Source organism: Toxorhynchites rutilus, chromosome 2, assembly GCF_029784135.1.
Source record: "Toxorhynchites rutilus septentrionalis strain SRP chromosome 2, ASM2978413v1, whole genome shotgun sequence".
Lineage (NCBI taxonomy): Eukaryota > Metazoa > Arthropoda > Insecta > Diptera > Culicidae > Toxorhynchites > Toxorhynchites rutilus.
In genome coordinates this window covers 285,895,275-285,915,592 of record NC_073745.1, presented here as the reverse complement: position 1 = coordinate 285,915,592, position 20,318 = coordinate 285,895,275, and the positions used below count along the sequence as shown (strand labels likewise).

Below are 20,318 nucleotides of genomic sequence, written 5' to 3'. Positions count from 1 at the left end.
TCGAAGACAGTTTTTGTCTAAAGAATAAATATCTCCCACAAAGTTGTTTTTAACTAAGTTGCATTAGGGTAACTATGAAAAAACCGGTTATTTCACTATAACTTTTATATAAAAAAAATTCTACATCAAAATTGTCTTCATACGACTTTTAGAGCTTATCAATACCAACATTGTGCGATGCAGAATTTGTCAATATCTAAATCCTGCTCAAAGTTATTGATGGGTTTTCACCCGAAAACACATGATTTCAATTTTGATTTACTCAAATACAGAAAATAACATATCTTTGAAAATCACATATTATACAGAGTGAAATTTAATTTGTTTCAAATTTCGTCAACAAATATTTTTTTATATTTTCCCCAGAAAGAATGGCAAGCAATTGAAGAGAGCGTATTTTTTTAGAAGAAATATCAATAACTTTGATTGAAGTTGAGATATTGACAAGTTCTGCATCGCAAAATGTTTGTATCAGTATGTTCTGAAAGTCTTTCGAAGACAGTTTGTATGTAGAATTTGAAATATAAAAGTTAGAGCAAAAAACAGTTTTTTTTAATGGTGACCCTAACGTAACATAGAAAAAAAGGCGCTATATCGATTATTCCAAGAGATAGAAAAAAACTTTGTTCTAGAAATATGTCTCAAATAACTGGAACTACAACATTGTCGAGCTATGTTAACCTCTATCTAAAGAGATAAGAAAGTTAGATTTTTTATTTCATCGAAAATGTTGGCCACCCTATTTTCGGCAACATGAAAATGAGCGCTCTATCACATGTAACAACTTTGTCGAAGACAGTTTTTGTCTAGAGAATAACTGTCAAGCGATAAATGCTAATTTCCACTTAAATGCATCTCCTGGATCATTGTGCACTGGCATAGCTTAATCAGCTGATTTGCAACAATCATGTATATTGACAAAAAAAAAGTTGGGTACAGCTTTGTATCAGGAGAATTCAATTTAATGCAAGCTTCATGAATCCGAATCAGAGAGCTATTATGACAGTTCTCATTACAAACTAAAAAAACATTGACAAAGATCCAAGTAGATTTATTACGAATAATTTTCATTCTGATGAAATAAAAAGTACAAAAATCAGGAAAAATCAGGATCATTTCTGAAAAATCAGGTAAAATTGAGTGTTCATCAGGATATCAGGGAACGTGTTAAAAAAGTCTGGAAAATCCTGAAAAATCAGGAAGGTTGGCATCTCTGTTTAGAAGTGTTTCCAACCTAGATTATGTATTTTGCACATTTTTATAATGGTTATTCGTTAGATTTTCATAGATTTTCCTGTTTTAACTTTTTTTTCACATTGTGTTGTGTTTGTTGATATGTCCAACTACAGGTCACAATCGCCTCTAATGCGACACTGAGTGGTGTCTCGGTATGTGCAATTAGATGCGAATCACTGTAATTAAATAATATGGTGTAGAAATTTTCATCCAAATTTTAACATTTTATTATTGCTTCGTGCCTTCTAATCTGATAGTGATTAAACTACCGAGTTTGGGACCCAAATTATGGCCGAAAATTGAAAGACCAAACGCTGACACTGTATCACTTTCATCGCGAATGTTCAATTACAGGTCACAATCGCCTATAATGCGACACTGAGTGAGCTAAAGTTAACGTTAATAACTCCTTTCGCTACGAATGATTTTTATGATTTGCACACCAATAAAATCAGAAATTCTCTAAGATTTGTTTGATATGCAATACATTGCAATTGTCTATTCCATAAATGTTTAAGTTAACGAAAATTGAGAGCATTCCCATACATTTTTCTACCAATTTGTGCGCCTACCTGTGCCGTCAATAAAGGACAACTTATGCAAATGTGAGGTACAATATTTATATACCACCACAAGATGCAAACGTCGAACGAGAGGTTTTCGATGCCGACGTCCAAATCGCACAATACTAAAACCCTCAAAACAATCAAACAATGGAAGATTTGGATATGGCCGAGGGGAAGGATAAATCGGTCCCACAGCCAAACGTGAGCTCGGCTATTTTACGTAAAGTTCTGCACTGGGCAGTCTATCACAAGGATGATGCGGCATCAACTGAAGATGACGATTACAAAGAGAAACGTACGGAAATGATCTTCAGGAATGCAGATTTCCTGAAGCTTTTAACCACTACGCCAAATCTGTCTGTCTCCCTCCAGTACATCAATCCTTCGATTGTTTATTCAAGAAGATATGCTCTGGTTGTCGTCGGAATTGTTATACCATGAGTTATTTTTCTTTACAGCCATTTCATGCCAAGCCGATATATCAGTTCGGCTGAAAAGTTCATAAGGTTGACGTCTAGATGGCGCCTCTTGCAAAAATATGCTTGACTATCGCAAAGCACCATTTTTTAATGGATACGTGCCAAAATTTGACAGCAATCGGTCGATTGGTTCGTGAGTTACAGCAATGAGAGTGAAGTAACTTTTGTTATTGTGAAAAAAAGGAAAACATCACAAATCAGTGAAAACGGAGGCAAAATTGCATAAATGGGGCTTCGAATTGCTTGCGCATCCACCGTATTCTCCAGATCTGGCCCCTTTTTTGTTCCTAGACCTTAAGAGAATGCTCGCTGGCAAGAAATTTAAGACCGAAGATCACCGAAACTGAGGCCTGTTTTGAGGAAAACCCGAAAAAGTACTATAAAAATGGTATCAAGTTGCAAGATCGTTATAATCGCTGTATCGCCCTCGAAGGCAACTATGTTGAATAATAAAATTGAATTTTGCAAAAAAAATAGTTGTACTGTGTTACCTTATAAACTTTTCAGCCGAACAGTTACTGTCTCCCATATTTTGTTCATGATCGCAAAATATTAGACCCGTATTTTTCATTTTATTGTTAGGGTGACCATTTCGATTTTAGGGTAGTCCGAAAAAGCATTATTTTCCCATTTTTTCAAAATTCATAACTTTCGAACTACTACCCAGCAAACATTAAATCGTATAATTTTGCACGTGCCAAGTCTTACAAGAAATCCGAATAAATCATAATCGCATATAATATGAATCAAATTATATATCGTGTATATTTGAAATCGCATAAAATGTAAAAACTCGATTTTATATACCATTATCAAATAAAGTCGCAATTCGGTATAATAAATATCAATTTTATGATGTACATTGTCGTAAAATATATTTAATCCGCTTCATATGCGTATATTACGCTGATGCAGTTTGTGGGTCGTATAAGCGTATAATTTAAATCGATTCAGTACTGTAGTAAATCGTGTTGCATGCTGAAGAAAATCATGAAACAGTAAATCATATTAGATCATAATTACGGACATATTACATCATATTGAAATGTCAATGAAATGCTGATACATTCGAAAGTTTTAACCGCTGTTGAATTAATCTTCAGATGGCCGCGCGAGATAGCTGGTGGATGATAATCCAGACGACCGGAGTTCGAACCCACATCGGAGTTTTCACCAAACATCAATCTGTGCCATTTTAAACATTCATATTCCACTCCCAACACAAGTCAATCAAACAATTATTATTTCTACGAACATAAATACTCATATATAAATATGGCGATTCGTGAGGTTATAAAAAACATTTCACGAAAATATTTTGCGCCATTTGTTTTTTTCTATGTCTGTAATAAATCGTATATGAGTATGGCAAAAGTCGTATTTGGTGCTTTGATAATTCATGAATATATTCATATTAGATCGCAATTCCTCACGCTGAAGGTCACGAGTTCAATTCTCACTCCCGACATTCTTCCAAAAATGGAAGTAAAAGTGACGAACCAGCCAAATGAGTTGAAAATCACTATAATACAGATAAAAAAAAAAAAAAAAAAAAAAAAAAAGATCGCAATTCAATTCCAACATAATCGCTATTATAGCCGGTCAAAGTTGCGTATTCATCCAAACAAATTCGGTAAGCATTTGCCATGTATGTATAGGGCCTCCACTTTTGCATGCATATGCCAGTTAGGCGCATTATATGCCAACCAAATTTTAGGGCATATAATGTTATATATACGCTGGTTATGCGAATTAATGTTTGCTGGGTTTTAACAAATTCGTCAGTGAATCTCTACTAAAATGCGTGTTCCAAACAATGTGCCTTCCAAAGGTAAAAGGTATTCAAATTATGAAGCTACTACATCCGTGGTGACTTCGTGTTTAGCCCAAATAAGCAATTTTTAAAATAAAGTATGTTGACTTTATCGGTTTTGATAAGTTTTTAAATCAGTTAGCATCGTTCAGTAAATAAAACGAAATTTTCGAAAAATTGTATTCATCATTGGTTATAAAAGGTTTTTATTTCCTCTGTAACTTTTAGCCTATCTGATATTTCCATACATTCTAAAAAAATGAACCATTGTAAATTGGGTGTCTGACCTATACTTCTGTGCTACTTTTGTCATAAAGCTATACTTTTGTGATACTGTGCATAAGCAACCTGGAATCTGAATCGCCGCGTCGACAGTAGCACACATTGGAGCGATAATATTGAATCATTCAGGAAAGTAATTTAAATTTCTTCTTTTATATAGCTATCGTGGCAATGTGAACATCACTGAATAAACGTCCCTTTGGTAAATATAGACACGATTGAAACGGCACTGCCAACCTTCCCACGACAAACTGTCAGCGAGATAGCATGCCGTCTGTGGAGATTCTTTCTTTTCGCTAAAGTGCGTTCGCGAAGACGTGTTGAAACTTCAACAATAGTCTGCTAAAAAAGGTGGTTATCCATTAATTTTCTCACTGAACGCGTTTGAAATAAATAGGTCATGGAAGCCGTAATGTGCGAATATATAATTTGTGTTTGGAACAATTGGCAATTGGTCGGAATTTGTTTCGGAAGGTTCACGTTTCCGGAGTGAATTTCGTATCCGCGAGTTGAGGTTATGGCTTCCTGAATGTAGTGTCAGATGCTGTTGTTTACTTGGGAATTGTTTTGCTGATTGAAACAAATCTAGTTTGTTATTGAAAAAAACTAATTCAGTGTTCATTGTTTTCCGTAGGTGTAAACAAGATGTCCACCGCTACCATCCGTACCCGTCGTTTCATGACGAACCGTTTGCTGTGCAGAAAGCAGATGATCTGCGATGTCTTGCATCCCGGACTGGCTTCGGTGCCCAAGAAGGAAATCCGCGAGAAGGTTGCCGCCATGTACAAAACCACCCCGGACGTAGTGTTTGTGTTCGGCTTCAAGACCAACTTCGGAGGTGGCAAATCGACCGGCTTCGCGCTCATCTACGACACCCTGGACTTCGCCAAGAAGTTCGAACCAAAGCACCGATTGGGTCGCCATGGACTGTACGAGAAGAAGAAGATGACCCGCAAGCAGCGCAAGGAACGCAAGAACCGTATGAAGAAGGTGCGCGGTACCAAGAAGGCCAAGGTTGGACAGGCCGTCAAGAAGTAAATATGCGGTGCTGCATTTATTCTTTTCTGGCCTGGGGGTGTTTTCTACTTTGGGTGGGAACTGTTAATTCCATCGAACGAGAAATCAATATACTTTATGGTTTAAGATAGATAAGAATTTTTGAGTTGAATTTCGTTGCCTCGTATCACATCACTGCACTGGAGTCGTCTCGTCTGGTAATTTTAATCAGAGTAAGCGAGCGAGAAAACTTAGAGTTTTAGCTTTCTTTTTTTCTGCATTATAGTGACTCAATACTTGGCTGGTACATCACTTTACGTTCATTTCGGAAGAATGTCGGGAGTGAAAATTGAACTCGTGACCTTTAGCTTGAGAGGTACTGATGTTACTTCTACGCCAGATCGCCTACACTATTGTCATTATTGTTTTTTTTTTACTGTTAGATAAATTTAAATGTTGTATAATGGATTAGAACAAACATCCGGTTGGTATACTCAGAAGTATCGGCGGTTTTATGATCAAGACATGCAGTTTAAAGACGTTTTTATCTCGAAACTCACGCAGAATCAATCAACTTAACACATTAAAAACCACAAACGAGTTTTCTCGTGTTTCTTACTCCGTCTGTTACGGATGGATCACCCGTGTTTTCTACACTTGATGGTTAAATCCTTGGTCTGCCAAGAATCTAACATGGCCTACCGGTAGCTCGCCTTCCTCTCATCAACATCGAAGGAAACGATCTCATTTGTGGAATTCGAACAAATGAAGCGTACAAGTTTGCTCCAAAACGTGCGATCCCAGGCGTATGTCCTACAGATTTCTTTTCGGTCCTTAATGTATTAACAGTTCTTCCTTTCCAGTAGATTGTGAATTTCTTTTTTCAATCACAGGAGTCGCTAATTCAATGCTTGCTTACATTATTTCATCTTAAATCTATGGTTAAAAGGATTCGATCGATTTCTCGCGGTTCATTCGAAACGTCCAAACTTCGTTACTTCGTTACGTTGTTGTGTGCTAGTGTTTACTTTACCTTTCACCTCATGTCAATCCAAATCTGTAATTTGAAAAAAAGTCACAGAAAGGTTGTATCCGAGACACGACCGCATAGTTGACGTAGGATTCCGTTAGGCTATCTGTTGCATGCTGATTTGGATATGTATGAAGAATCAAATCGTTGAACTCTTTGATAATGATTTGGTGGTCCTGAAAAGAGCCGTTTTTAGTTTGGTTGTTGGGTATTGTTTGTTCACTCCACCAGTGTTTACAACCGAGTGATGATGACAGAAGGATGGTGATTAGTCGTTGAATGGTGCGTATCAAGATGGAAGATGCCGAAGTGGAATGAGATATGACGAAAGCCGCCCTCTGTGGCCGTGAACGAGATGGCTCCTGTGTTATGTATCGATGAAATAAAGAAAATAAACTCACCAATGTCATTCGAAGAAGCATGTAACTCTGTTATAGAGAAAACATATTTGAAATGGAAAAGGTAATTTTCATTTATAATTTTTACTTTCTGCGTATTTATTCAACCCGTTTCGATTTTCGCTTTAAACTCAGCAGAGAACGATGCTATATGGCTCAATGCGCATTTCACTAACAGCACCTAATACGATATGTAGAGTGCATGGGAAATCACTTTTTCGAATATTCCTTCACTTTTCCAATTCTTCTCGTCGCATGAACTTTCTTTGAGTGAAAAATTCATTTCAAATCATTTCAACACAACAGCTTACATATACAATTTTACACTTCACTTGTGCTAAATTTTTCACAATACACGATCGGTCATTGATTTGAAATTTCACGAAACAACATTAAAGTTTCAGATTTAAATTTTATTTGCTAGAATTAATCGTATCACTCATCTTACTTGCAATGCAAAAATGCCCCCGACTTGCATATATTTGCAATGCCGATTTTCCCCAGGCACCATGGTTTAGATGTCTCTGTTAGGGAACACATTTCGGTACGAACAAAAGTTTCCCCTACTTTCATGTATTTGTATTGCCGATTTCCCCAGGCAGTTTGGTTTTGATGTCTTTGTTAGGGACCCGCCGCATGTGTCGTCATTTTCGACCAATTAGAAGTGGGTAGTACCGTTAAGATAGGGGTTGAGATTTTTCAATTGTTCGATAATTAGTTTCATGACATATATTGTTTTCTTCAACATAAAAAATTGTTATGAAGTGCCGAAATCGATTGACGCAAAAATTTCATCAATCCATCATGAAATGACTGAGCAATAAGCGTTTGAATTTGGACAATTTCCACTATGTACTCGATTTTCGATTTTCAATTTGTACCCCAATATGTCCCCGAAAGACGTAATCCTACGTCAAAAACATTGTTTTGCAAGACATTTCAGCTTTAGCATATGGTATAGAAAGTTTGGTATAGTATAGCAATAAAAACAGGAAGTGGGTTATATATATGGTATAACCGCAAGGGTGACGTAGGACTATCGTTGATTTAGAGATCATTTGTTTGAAGTTGAATCACAATCCATTCTGAATGAATGAATAAATGAATATTTGGGGGACTTCGAAAACGAGAGCGTTACGTTGGAGGCACAAGGTTTTATGCATCCAATATAGGATACGAAAAACCTTGTTCTGAAGAATAATCTTCAGAAGCTTTCCTGCTAACTGCACTTGATTGACAAATCACAAAACCAAATGTATTATATGGATATTTTATGGATAGAAAACATTAAAATAAACTCTTTCGCTTGAATGTAATTTTCAATTCCAAGGGGAACTGGCAGATTATTTTCCAGCAACGATTAGATATTTCCACATTATCCTCGATACTGGAAGCCCACCAGTGGTTAATACTAATTCGATAACCACCTGTTAATAGCACTTGATTGAAAAATATTTGGTCACAGTGTTACATGGATAGAAAACATGAAAAAAAACTCTTTCACATGAACCTTTGTGTAAATAGGACCTATCTGTTTTGATCGATTCTCTCCATCGACATTCTCTATCGCCAATAACTCAGCGGGAAAAGCATTCCCTAATCTGTTCGATGATCAGGAGTGTAGAAGTGATCTTCGTTTATCAAACTATGTGGCAAAACTGGCGCATAATCTGTATGCCAGGTCGTGGTAATTGTAAGAGAAAGTCAGTAAAGAGAATCGATTAAAACAGATAGGTCCTATTGAAAAGTTAAGCGTGAGTTGTCTGAAGAAGGGGCTGAGACTTGAGCTTTGGAGTAGACTCATATGACTATTCCTGGAAGTTGTCAGTTGCCTAAGGGTGAAGTTCATTAGCAAAAACAAATTGTTCAAGAAATTATTCAAAATTCCAGGAAGTTCGCATCTGTGCAGATTGTCTGACAGAATTTCTATGGAACACGGAACAAAAGCTCCCTTGGGCCTCGTTCTCACCGCAGCGGAGCGTCAACGTGGTTTGAGCGGGGCGTCTTTACATCCCGACACGAAAGCAACGCTCAACAATCGTTTGGTCCTTTGCTCTCTTGAAACCCAAATTGTATAATTGATAGCAAATCATTTGTCTCGATCCATTGATCGAGTCTTCGAATGACCATTTTCTCCAAGGATTTTCTAATACTCGAAAGCATAGCAATCGGAGTTATGGTCAGACGCAGATTTGCCAGGCTTTTGAATTGCTTTTACTTTGACCTGTCTCTATTCTGGTGGAACAATGTTGTTTTCATGTAGGGAATTGAATAAGTCTAGCAAACGTCTTTTTGCGATATCGGGAAGATTTGTTTAGAACAACGAATCTAATCATAGCGAACCGGTGAAGAGTTGTTTAATAAATAAAGAACCATAGAAAATTCCAGCACTGCGAATTGAATATCCGCCGGTTGGAGTATTCTCCAAACTCTTTCACATGAATGTATTTTTAAATTCCCAGAGGAACTGGCAGATTATATGTTGTCTTGTCGATGTCCTCACGAAAAATGAATGCGTCTCACCACCAGAATATCGCTTAAGTATGCTTTTTGTGTGTGATTGAATCGAGAGAAGGTGTGGTTTACGATGGCAATTTGGAAGGCAAACTAGAGGGAAATGAACTCTCTGAGCTCGAAACTTTCGGCGACTGAACAATAATCGATTGCGTGCGCATACAATATTGGATACGGAAATATCCTACTGATGGGGAAGAATAATCTTCAGAAGCTTTCCTGCTAATTACAATTGGTTGAAAAATTACAAAATCAAATGAATTTGATCGCTGTGTTACATGGTTAGAAAACATTAAAATAAACTCTTTCACATGAATGTATTTTTAAATTCCCAGAGGAACTGGCAGATTATTTTCCAGAAATGATTAGATCTTTCCGGAACTTTCTCGATGCTGAATGGCATCCAAACGGAAAGAATTCCGCGCATGTATGTGTGTGTGTAGCGATGTCTTCCCGGGGAACCGTTTGTGGCATCACTCTCCTCCTGATGGATTCTCTTCTGGCCATGATAAACGAAGAGCTTCACCTCAACAGCGACAACATGCTCCAATCGCTGTTCAATTAGAACTGAGTGGATTTCCGAACGGCGCTCGCTTATATACCGATTGGTGATTTCAATAGCCTGTTTCGAGAACAATTTTAAGGCTATTGAAACAAGTTTTTGGATCAAAAAGTAGCAAGTATATAACGCGTAGACATTTTTTCTTTCGAATGAAGTGTTTATCATACCATTTCGTTCAGTTGTTCAGGAGCTATTAACGCTCAAAATCTCGGTCTCCGGCGTAACGCTTTCGGTTTCGAAACTTTGATTTTACACCCCGGTATAGAAATGAAAGACGTAGTCCTACGTCAAAAAGAAAATTGCTGACAAAAGTAACACGTACTAATGTACGCTAGCAGGAATAAGCAATTTTTAGGTAGGAAATTCGGTTGATAGTAATTCAAATAATATGATAAAATTTACTTATGAAGTTATATGTATCGTAGAAGAAACACTTACTTTCTGCCATTCTGAACTAAGACGCATTGATGGTCTCAGTGCATTAAGCTCCTCACTGAATTCCTCCCACCTTTCCTTAACCGGGATTCTACTTGAACTGCCTCCACAAATACCTCGAGCAATGTTTACATTCGCTTTCATTGCTGGATTGAACACTTACCTTGAATATACTATTCTGGCAGCACCGTAAAACAAATACTGATCAAAACAAACGAACATGTGTTGAAAATTTCATATATTTAAGCGTTTGTGAAATGTTTCCCAAAGAAAAATATCAAGGACGCAAACCAAAACAAAATAATTCTCTGAAGATATGCAACAAGTGAACCACACAACTCGAAAAGTTCTGACACTTGTATCGATAGCTATAACTCGCTCGTTGCTATCGAATTGCTCGATTTATATAATAGTGAAATAGAGCTAACGAGCAAAATTCTTATCGCCTCGATTTCTATAATAGGGCCCTATATTCCATCATCCTTCGTCAAGAACTGTGTAGCATCGTTAGCCGCTCCCGTCATTATATTTAACCGCTTCCTTAGGAATGGCATTTTTTCGGATGTTTGGAAGCTTGAATTCAATCACACCGATCTTCAAGACTGGTATTATGCACAATGTGAAAAATTATCGACTCATTTCGATCTTGAGCTGTTTGGTTAAGGTACTAGAAAGAATTTTGCATGACAAGTTGTATTCAGCTGTTCGACCAATGATCTCGGATTCTCAACATGGATTCATTTAAATTGATGACCTTCGCCAGCACAGTTATTCACAGCGTCGAGAAGCGTAAGCACGTAGACCCCCTGTATATAGACTTCTCGAATGCTCTAAAGTCCCTCACAATCTCGCCGTATCAAAACTGAATAGCTGTGGTCTGCTTCCGTAAATTGCTCGCTGGCTGAATACTTATTTGTCATGTAGGAAAGCCTTCGTTAAGGTTCATGATACCAAACCTGAGATCTTCGGAATACCATCAGGAGGTGTTCGGCAGGGTAGTCAATGGGGATCTCTGATCTTCGTTCAATTCATCAAATACGTATGTGATCACTTAAATTCCTGAAGTTGCTATACGCTGATGATCTCAGGTTTTACCGTACGATCAACAAGATACTAAATGAGTTGCTCAGAATGCAAGGGATGTAAGTGATTGATTCGATCTCTCTTCATCAACTTCTTCTTCAGTCAATAACTCAACCACAAAAACGTTCCAATTTGAGTTTGCTATAGAATCCAATAGATGGGGTTTTGGCATATTTTCCACATTGTTAAATATAACTGGGAATGAGTTTGCAGCTAAGTTATGACCAAAAGAGAGAGTCGATGTAGAGAAATCGATCAAATCATTTACACATTGCTGGATTGAACACTTATCTTGTATAGATTATTCTGGCAGCATTTACATTTACATAAAGGTTTTTTTATAAAAATTTTCAATCACAAGTGCGTTTGTGACTCCGCATTTCACCAGTATTCTGAGAGAATGTTCCTAGAAGCGGTGTGTAGAGGTGTTACTACTACTACAACCTCGAGACTCATGTTATGTGTGAGTACATACAGCCGAGAGCTATACGCAGACAATGATATTGAATTCGTTCCAATTTTAGAAAGTGGCTTTTAGCTGCCGAAAGAAAGCAGGAAGCCGTAGTCCAGAATAGACAGAGTAGTTGTTTTGTAAAGCGTTATGAGATCTCCCACCACGTGCCGCAAACCGAGCGGAGAGAATTGACCCTCTTTTGGCATGTTTGCTTCAAATACTTAATGTGTGAGTATTCCAAGTGCATTTTGAACCAAACCAGACCCCGAGGTATTGGATAATGTTTTTGCCCAAAAGCTTTGGTTGCAACCGGGCTGGGATCCGCTTTCGAGTAAACACTACCAAATTATTTTTCTGCGGCGAGAATTCAATCCCTAAATTTCTTGTCCAAGAAGACAAGTTCACGCTTAACTTTTCAATAGGACCTATCTGTTTTGATCGATTCTCTCCATCGACATTCTCTATCGCCAATAACTCAGCGGGAAAAGCATTCCCTAATCTGTTCGATGATCAGGAGTGTAGAAGTGATCTTCGTTTATCAAACTATGTGGCAAAACTGGCGCATAATCTGTATGCCAGGTCGTGGTAATTGTAAGAGAAAGTCAGTAAAGAGAATCGATTAAAACAGATAGGTCCTATTGAAAAGTTAAGCGTGAGTTGTCTGAAGAAGGGGCTGAGACTTGAGCTTTGGAGTAGACTCATATGACTATTCCTGGAAGTTGTCAGTTGCCTAAGGGTGAAGTTCATTAGCAAAAACAAATTGTTCAAGAAATTATTCAAAATTCCAGGAAGTTCGCATCTGTGCAGATTGTCTGACAGAATTTCTATGGAACACGGAACAAAAGCTCCCTTGGGCCTCGTTCTCACCGCAGCGGAGCGTCAACGTGGTTTGAGCCTTTACATCCCGACACGAAAGCAACGCTCAACAATCGTTTGGTCCTTTGCTCTCTTGAAACCCAAATTGTATAATTGATAGCAAATCATTTGTCTCGATCCATTGATCGAGTCTTCGAATGACCATTTCCTCCAAGGATTTTCTAATACTCGAAAGCATAGCAATCGGAGTTATGGTCAGACGCAGATTTGCCAGGCTTTTGAATTGCTTTTACTTTGACCTGTCTCTATTCTGGTGGAACAATGTTGTCTAGCAAACGTCTTTTTGCGATATCGGGAAGATTTGTTTAGAACAACGAATCTAATCATAGCGAACCGGTGAAGAGTTGTTTAATAAATAAAGAACCATAGAAAATTCTAGCACTGCGAATTGAATATCCGCCGGTTGGAGTATTCTCCACTCTCGTTGATAGATGAACGGTTATGCACGTTGCGAGCTACCCCCACAATGTGCGTATTGGTGTTTCACGTGAAAGATCCTCAATAAAATTGCAGCCAGGAGTGGCGGATTTTTTTTTTAAACAAAGCACTTGAAACTATTCTTTTTTTGCTTCCAGTGTGCTTTTATACATCAAATCAACGAATAATCGATATTCTTCCAATGGTGTAAGTATATTTTTTGATTTGAAACCGATTGTTATCGTCGTCGCATATTTTTGCCAGACGATATCCCTTGTTAGGTCAAATGGAACCGAGATGCTTCAGTGGATTGCGGATCACACTCGATTGAGAGACTGATCGGTAAGTGATCACTACTATGGGGATCATTGACGACCTTCCACAGACAATCTAATGATAGCGAACTTGACCGCAAAGATAAATCGAGTCGATTTTTATTAGCACTAGATTTTGCAATTCGTGTTGCTTCACCAGTGTTCACGATTGTCAAGTTGAAATCGTCACATAAAAGGTAAAAATATAGATTGAAAAAACATGTCAGTTTCAGAAAATATACTTTGAAATCTTACTTCTAACGACTATTTACAAAAATAAGGAAACGATTATAACGTAGCTGGGTTAATGATTGACTCCTTATTTGTCATCTGTTTGCGCTTCTTGTTTTCCTCCTTCAGGCGTCTTTTCCTTTCAAGTCCTCTGGCTTCCTGCTCTTGCTTCCATTTAAGCTCCATCTCATCCGGATCCAGCCCGTCTGCAATCCACTTTTTCCGTCTATAGTTGTGCTGCCGTTCATCGAAGTCCTTGTTATCGAGCTTCATCTCCGCCTCCCGTCGAGCCACGCTAACCTGCATAAAGATTCTTTCCACCAGCCGCTGATCGATCGAATGCTCCGTTAGCTTCGTATTGATGAGTGCTTCAATTTCACCTAAAAACTCTAAATCTCGTGGAAACCGAAAAACGGATATCGCCAGCCCCTTCCTTCCGGCACGAGCGGTGCGACCAACTCGATGAATGTACTCGTTCGTTACCTTTGGCAACCGATGGTTCAGAACCAGCTGCACATTTGGGATGTCCAATCCGCGGCTGGCAACGTCTGTGGCGATCAGAATTCTAACATGTTTCGATTTGAATTTATTCAACGCGGCAACGCGTTCTTTCTGCCGCAAAAACCCGTGCAAACATACATTATTGAAACCGATGTTGTTTAGCGTCATGGACAGCACTTGGCAGTCTTTCTTAGAGTTGGTGAAAATAATAACGCTTGCCTCTTCGTGTTCCTCTTTGAATTTACGGAGTGCCTCTATGAGAACCATATCACGATCATAATCGGCGCACAGAATGTATCGCTGATCCAATGTTTCCACCGTTGCCACTTCACTCTCTTCGGACCACTGAAAAGCATCATCGGTTATGGGAAAAACGCTGTTTTCTCGTGTGAAATCCTTCAGCGTTGCGGAGAAGAACAAGTTCTGACGCTTCTTGGGAAGAAATCTGTAAAGATTACATAAAAATTGTTAGTGAAACAGCGTTAGAGGGGCCATCAAAACAAATACTTGTTAATCGCCTGCAGATCCTCATCAAAGTTCCCACTCAGCACACGATCGGCCTCATCCACAACCAAAAACTGCATGGCTCGGAACGAAAAAGTATTACAACCCGTCAAATGAGCGGCCAAACGTCCCGGCATAGCAACAACGATATGGGGCCTACTCTGGAGCCGCTGGGCCTCAAGCAGTTGATCGGTTCCACCGGTGACAACACACACTTTAACTCCCATTGCTTGACCCGCGACAGAAAACTGCTCCGAAATTTGATGTGCCAACTCATGGGTTGGTGTTAGAACGAGAGCAAAGTTACTGGTTGGTTCCTCGCTCAATTTGTGCAATATTGGTAGCGCGAAAGCGAATGTTTTACCCGAGCCAGTTTTTGCTGCACCGATGCAGTCTTGGCCTTGTAGGATTGGCGGGATACAAGCCACCTGAATCGGAGTTGGCCGACGTATTCCTGTAACGAGGCGAACATGAGCTCGGAAATCTAGGAAAAATTAACTAGATGCACAAACCTAGTTTTTCCACTTGATTGGTAATCCATGGTTTCAATCCGAGGTCAGCAAACTTGTCGGATTTTTTAGCCATCTTCTATCGAGAACGCCTTTTAGAAAGGCAACAAATAACAATGTTCCGCACGTGCGCTATGTTATGACGGTGAATTTTGACTCAGCTTGTGTTTTGAATAGTGATCTGTCATAATACGGTACGAGAGCCATGTCCCAAAGTTTTCGAATATTGGAACCAAGGCGCTTATATCAATGTATAACAGGTGAAGCAACATCATCACTTCAATAAGAAGGGGATTACGGTTTGTGGAGCGGGGGTTGTTAGTTCTGTTATTGCTAGGATACGCCATTTTTGCATTTTCACATGCGAGAGTGGTGGAAATGAGAATGAAATTCTACAAAATCACATAAATTCGCGAAAGCCGAACATAGACATCGTTCGAATAAGCGTCGTAGCAGTTTGTAGAGAGCCGCCGGCAGCGTTCCGATGCTGTTTGTAAACAATACCGACAGCAATTCCAATATGGCTGAAAGTGCATTTCATATGATTGTTTCACCTAGTATATATAGAGGCGCCTTGGTTCCAATCAAGACGCCTCTATATATATATATCAGCCGGGTGACGTCTTTAGAGAACTCTCATTGAACTGACAGGAGCCAAAATATCGGGTATCCCACTGACATTTTCCCTTTGTTTTCATATGAATTGGGTATCCCACTGACAGTTCTGCTTGAGATTTTGCTAACGATCCTAGCATCAATCATAGCACCCGGCTGATATATATAGTACTACAAACTGCTACGACGCTTATTCGAACAATGCCTACTATGTTCGGCTTTCGCGAATTTATGTGAAAAAGAAGGGATGATTTTGTAGAATTTCATTCTCATTTCCACTACTCTCGCATGTGAAAATGCAAAAATGGCGCAATAACAAAACAAACAACCCCCGCTTCACAAACCTTAATCCCCTTCTTATTGAAGTGATGATGTTGCTTCACCTGTTATACATTGATATAAGCGCCTTGATTGGAACCAAGGCGCCTACACTGGTGAAATAGTTTAGTAAAAGCAGCTACCAAATCTTTAGTAGCAAAAACATTGGTAAAATATACACATTTTTTGTAAATATTACTAAAATTACGTAAAAAGGATGTCAGACGCAATGAATGTTCCTACCAGGAATTCGTATATTTTGCTTCATACCATTAGTAAGTTTGTTTTTATTGTCATACCTAACAACTGTGATGTGCGCACTTTGCAATCGCCTTTTGTCTTTTGGAGACGAAGCGATTCGGAGGTAAGCACTTTGTTTTTATTGAATTCAATTATGTATTCATACCCCCCGAGAATTTGTTTTCATATTTTCGGCGGGGAAAATATCACAAGAAATTTTGATCCATATTAACATAATTGACCTACTACCATTTTTTTCTTTTTTAGTTGGCCTTAAAATTATATGCAGTACAATCATTCATCATAAACAAATCGGAGATAAGTATTCGTTTTTTACATCATTACATCAGTCACCTCGGTCGGGAAACTATTTTCATATTCCCGCCAAGGATAAACATCAGTTATATTCTATACATTACAACACTATTGACCTTTTTCCTTGTCTTTACAGCTGGCATGATCCCAGACTCGTAATACTTGTTTACCAAAAACCATCCAAGCTATGGGATTGAAGGTAACGGCGAGTTTGTCGCTAAGATTGGAGTCTTTCTTCAACACATCATCGACCGTAAAAAAATAAGGTGAACATACATAATTTATTGCATATTTAATATCATTAACATATGTATTTCTTCTCTTCATAGGGACACGAGAGAACAAAATACGGATGAAACGTGCTAATTCTACCGTCACTCTGCTAATCAGCTGCTAATCAGCTAATGCAAATCAGAGCGATGCAGCAGGAATAGGAACGGGAACTTGCTTTGGAAATGCTCATCAAATTGAGGTGGTTGAGGTTGCGATTAAAATTTGCCTCTTGTACGCAGTTTATAGAATGATTCCAACGAGAATTATTGATGTTGTTTATAGAATAAGTTATTAGTATAATGTATTCTAAGTATGTAGAATTAAACGCAATCAAATACAATTTTTTAAATTAAAAATAATTATTAAAAAATATTGTTATTATCCCTGATGATTACCTCTCACAAATATGAAGCAAAATTTTCACTGTTATTGCACCAATGTTGGACCAACAATTTGTAGTTTGTTTGACATATGTGCCTACCATTCTTTTTTTGTAACATGTACCAATAATTAGTAGGGTAGAAAATGACTAGAGAATTGGTAACATGTACCAAAAAATTCCTCTCAGTGTAAAAGCATATACCAAGGTGCGTAGAAGTATATCGTAAGGTGGGCAAACTTGCTAAAACCACTCTTCAGCCATCTTGGAAGTCTACTGTGTTTTGTTCGTAAACAAAACACAATACGCTTGTTCCCAAGCTCGCTCGTGATCAGTCTGTTTCTTTCACACTTCAAGGAAAAAAATTCCCTTCTGCTTTCTTCCGTACTGTTTTCATATACCGCTCCTCTAGCCAACTTAGTGACGAAACGGCCTCACCTAGTACCATAGACCCGTCTTGGTATATACTAAGATGGGCCAACTTGCTAAAACCACTCTTCAGTCATCTTGAAAGTCTACTGTGTTTTGTTTGTAAACAAAACACAATACGCTAGTGCCGAAGCTCGCTCGCGATCAGTCTGTCTCTTTCACGATACAGGCAAACAATTCCCCTTCTGTTTTCTTCCGTACCAAGACGGGTCTATGGTACTAGGTGAGGCCGTTTCGTCACTAAGTTGGTTAGGGGAGCGGTATATAAAAACAGTACGGAAGAAAGCAGAAGGGGAATTATTTGCTTGAAGCGTGAAAGAGACAGACTGATCACGAGCGAGCTCCGGCACAAGCGTATTGTGTTTTGTTTACAAACAAAACACAGTAGACTTCCAAGATGGCTGAAGAGTGGTTTTAGCAAGTTGGCCCACCTTAGGATATACTTCTACGCGCCTTGTTCCGTACTGTTTTCATATACCGCTCCCCTAACCAACTTAGTGACGAAACAGCCTCACCTTAGGATATACTTCTAGGCCTTGATTGGAACCAAGATGCTGAACGATAGGTGTTTCATTCTTGACACTTTAAGTACATGACGTGAGACGAGTAGCGAGACGTATCTTTCAGAATTATTTACTTTTTGTTTGGGTGTGTGGTTATGGTTCCATATCAACTCACTGAGGAAAATAACTGAAGGAAAAAAGCAACCTCCCTGAACGAAATCAGTGGAGCCCCAGACAGCGTTATTTTTTGTCACCATCGCCGTAAGCTGATAGTATTCTTTTCCCCGCCGATGGGGGCCAAACAGGAGTACATTTTGCTTGGAAAGAAAGGCATTGATTGCGCAGCTAGAAGCGAAGCGATACATTAAAAACATCCTTCTGCACTGTTATAATTCGACAGTAAAGCGCGAGCAGCATTTGTCACCAAAAGATACGAATATTTGATAAATTGGGTTGGATTTGATACAAATACTATTTTGCTGGCCACTTTTTCATTGTCAACAGAGGCAAACAATGTCAATACAATATCATGTGGTCACGCATAGGGGGTACAAGCCTTTTTTCAGAAGGGGGTACAAACACATGTTAGTCATGATATCGCGAGCCGCAAAAAAAGAAGGGTGGTGTTCAACACACGATCGCATAGTTAACGTAGGAATACGAAATTATAACGGGTGAGAAAAAAAAATTGTAGAAATTCAAGAATGAAACTATTTGTCACAAACATCTGGTAGCACTGACAAGGACCGATGAATGGATGCTTTCACTGAGTAAGGGACGCGAACGCTTCGCGTAGCAATAGAAAGCCAATTTGAGCAGATTTTCAAACTAACTCAACTCTGTGCTGTTAATTGCTCGCTGTCTAGAGCGACACTGAACTTACTGAATATCCAAGAAAGTTTTCAGTATCCGATAGCAAAACTACACTTCTAACGCTCCAAAGAACAATGCTCTGAAGCAGGGGGTTTCAGATTTTTTTATGACAGAGCACTTTTCATAACAAAAAAAAATTAACGGAGCACCTGCATTTTTTAACAAAAACAAATTCTATTTGCATTGACATTACCCAACTGGGAACAACTCTATTTTGGTTAGGCGGCGCAGTTACGTGACATCAAACCCGGAGTAAACGAGATGAATCACTATATGGCCAGTGAAATTAAATTATTATTTTTTTCAGAGTGGGGTTTCAAGGGCAAGCATTTGCTATAAATTCGCGGGGCACATATTTCCCACGGAGCACCATTTGAAAACCCCTGCTCTAAAGAGCGCTCAGAACAGCAACACAAAATTCAAACCGAATCGGGTGTGTGGTGGTGGTGTCGACAGAAACCCATATGGAACGAACTCTCGCCGCAATTTTCCTCATCCGGCATGAACTGCGCTGCACTTTGACATCACTTTTAATCAGGATGTAACGCTTGAATTAACGAAAATTAATTGATCGGTCGGAAAAAGTCACCAATTGATCATTCACGTTTTATCAGTCATCTTGTTAGCGACTAGACGGCAGCGACAACGAAACTTTCCAAATGGCCTTTTTCAAGATTCAATGTTAAGTTTAGTTTTCCAATTTGGCCTTTTTAAAACCTGAAGCGAAGGAACTGAGAAAATCTGAGAGTCTGAGGAAGCCTTTATAATTCAAAACATCATCATCATGACAGCAATAAATTCGAACACATTCCAAAATTCACAGAAAATTCTTCCAACAAATAGTGATAAAAATGACTTTTGATTACTTCGGATATTAGTTAAGATTCTATCGAAATTTTCAAAATAACTCTAAAGTCAAACGTTTTGGTGGTCATGAAAGGGACCGATGGTTTCGCATGGTTTTGTAGAAGCAGTTGAAGATGGGTGATTCATGATTCGTGCTTGTTCTCGCGGAAACAATACACGAGATTTGTGTCCTTATTGCCAATACGCCTATTCAATATTTTTCTTCTACTCATCTTCTCTGCTTACTTTTCTCATATTCTGAGAGTTCGTCCTGAGGCGACAAAATTTGCACGTCCATTCAACACGTAGCAAAAAACTGGGATTGGC

General features: G+C 38.7%; 2 protein-coding genes across 2 annotated transcripts; one reads left to right on the top strand and one right to left on the bottom strand.

Moving 5' to 3' along the window:
• The first annotated feature begins 4,589 nt into the window (after window positions 1–4,589).
• Window positions 4,590–5,531, top strand: LOC129767301 (40S ribosomal protein S24). The gene is made up of 2 exons (XM_055768023.1): window positions 4,590–4,727; window positions 5,011–5,531. The coding sequence occupies exon 2, from the start codon at window positions 5,022–5,024 to the stop codon at window positions 5,412–5,414; it is 393 nt and encodes a 130-aa protein (XP_055623998.1). The 5' UTR covers window positions 4,590–4,727; window positions 5,011–5,021; the 3' UTR covers window positions 5,415–5,531.
• An 8,147-nt stretch (window positions 5,532–13,678) lies between these two features.
• LOC129768152 (probable ATP-dependent RNA helicase Dbp45A) lies at window positions 13,679–15,359 on the bottom strand. Its single transcript, XM_055769604.1, has 3 exons — window positions 15,204–15,359; window positions 14,695–15,145; window positions 13,679–14,632 (listed from the first exon to the last, which is right to left on the bottom strand). Exons 1-3 carry the CDS (start codon window positions 15,274–15,276, stop codon window positions 13,744–13,746), a joined length of 1,413 nt encoding a protein of 470 aa, XP_055625579.1. The 5' UTR covers window positions 15,277–15,359; the 3' UTR covers window positions 13,679–13,743.
• Window positions 15,360–20,318: the final 4,959 nt, after the last annotated feature.

Excerpts from the sequence above, each read along its gene's own strand:
- LOC129767301 (XM_055768023.1), top strand. The coding sequence starts at position 5,022 with ATGTCCACCGCTACCATCCGTACCCGTCGTTTCATGACGAACCGTTTG.
- LOC129768152 (XM_055769604.1), bottom strand. The coding sequence starts at position 15,276 with ATGGCTAAAAAATCCGACAAGTTTGCTGACCTCGGATTGAAACCATGG. Across the intron at positions 15,146-15,203 it reads CAATCAAGTGGAAAAACTAG|GAATACGTCGGCCAACTCCG; the intron begins GTTTGTGCATCT and ends GCCTCGTTACAG. Across the intron at positions 14,633-14,694 it reads GATCTGCAGGCGATTAACAA|ATTTCTTCCCAAGAAGCGTC; the intron begins GTATTTGTTTTG and ends TAATCTTTACAG.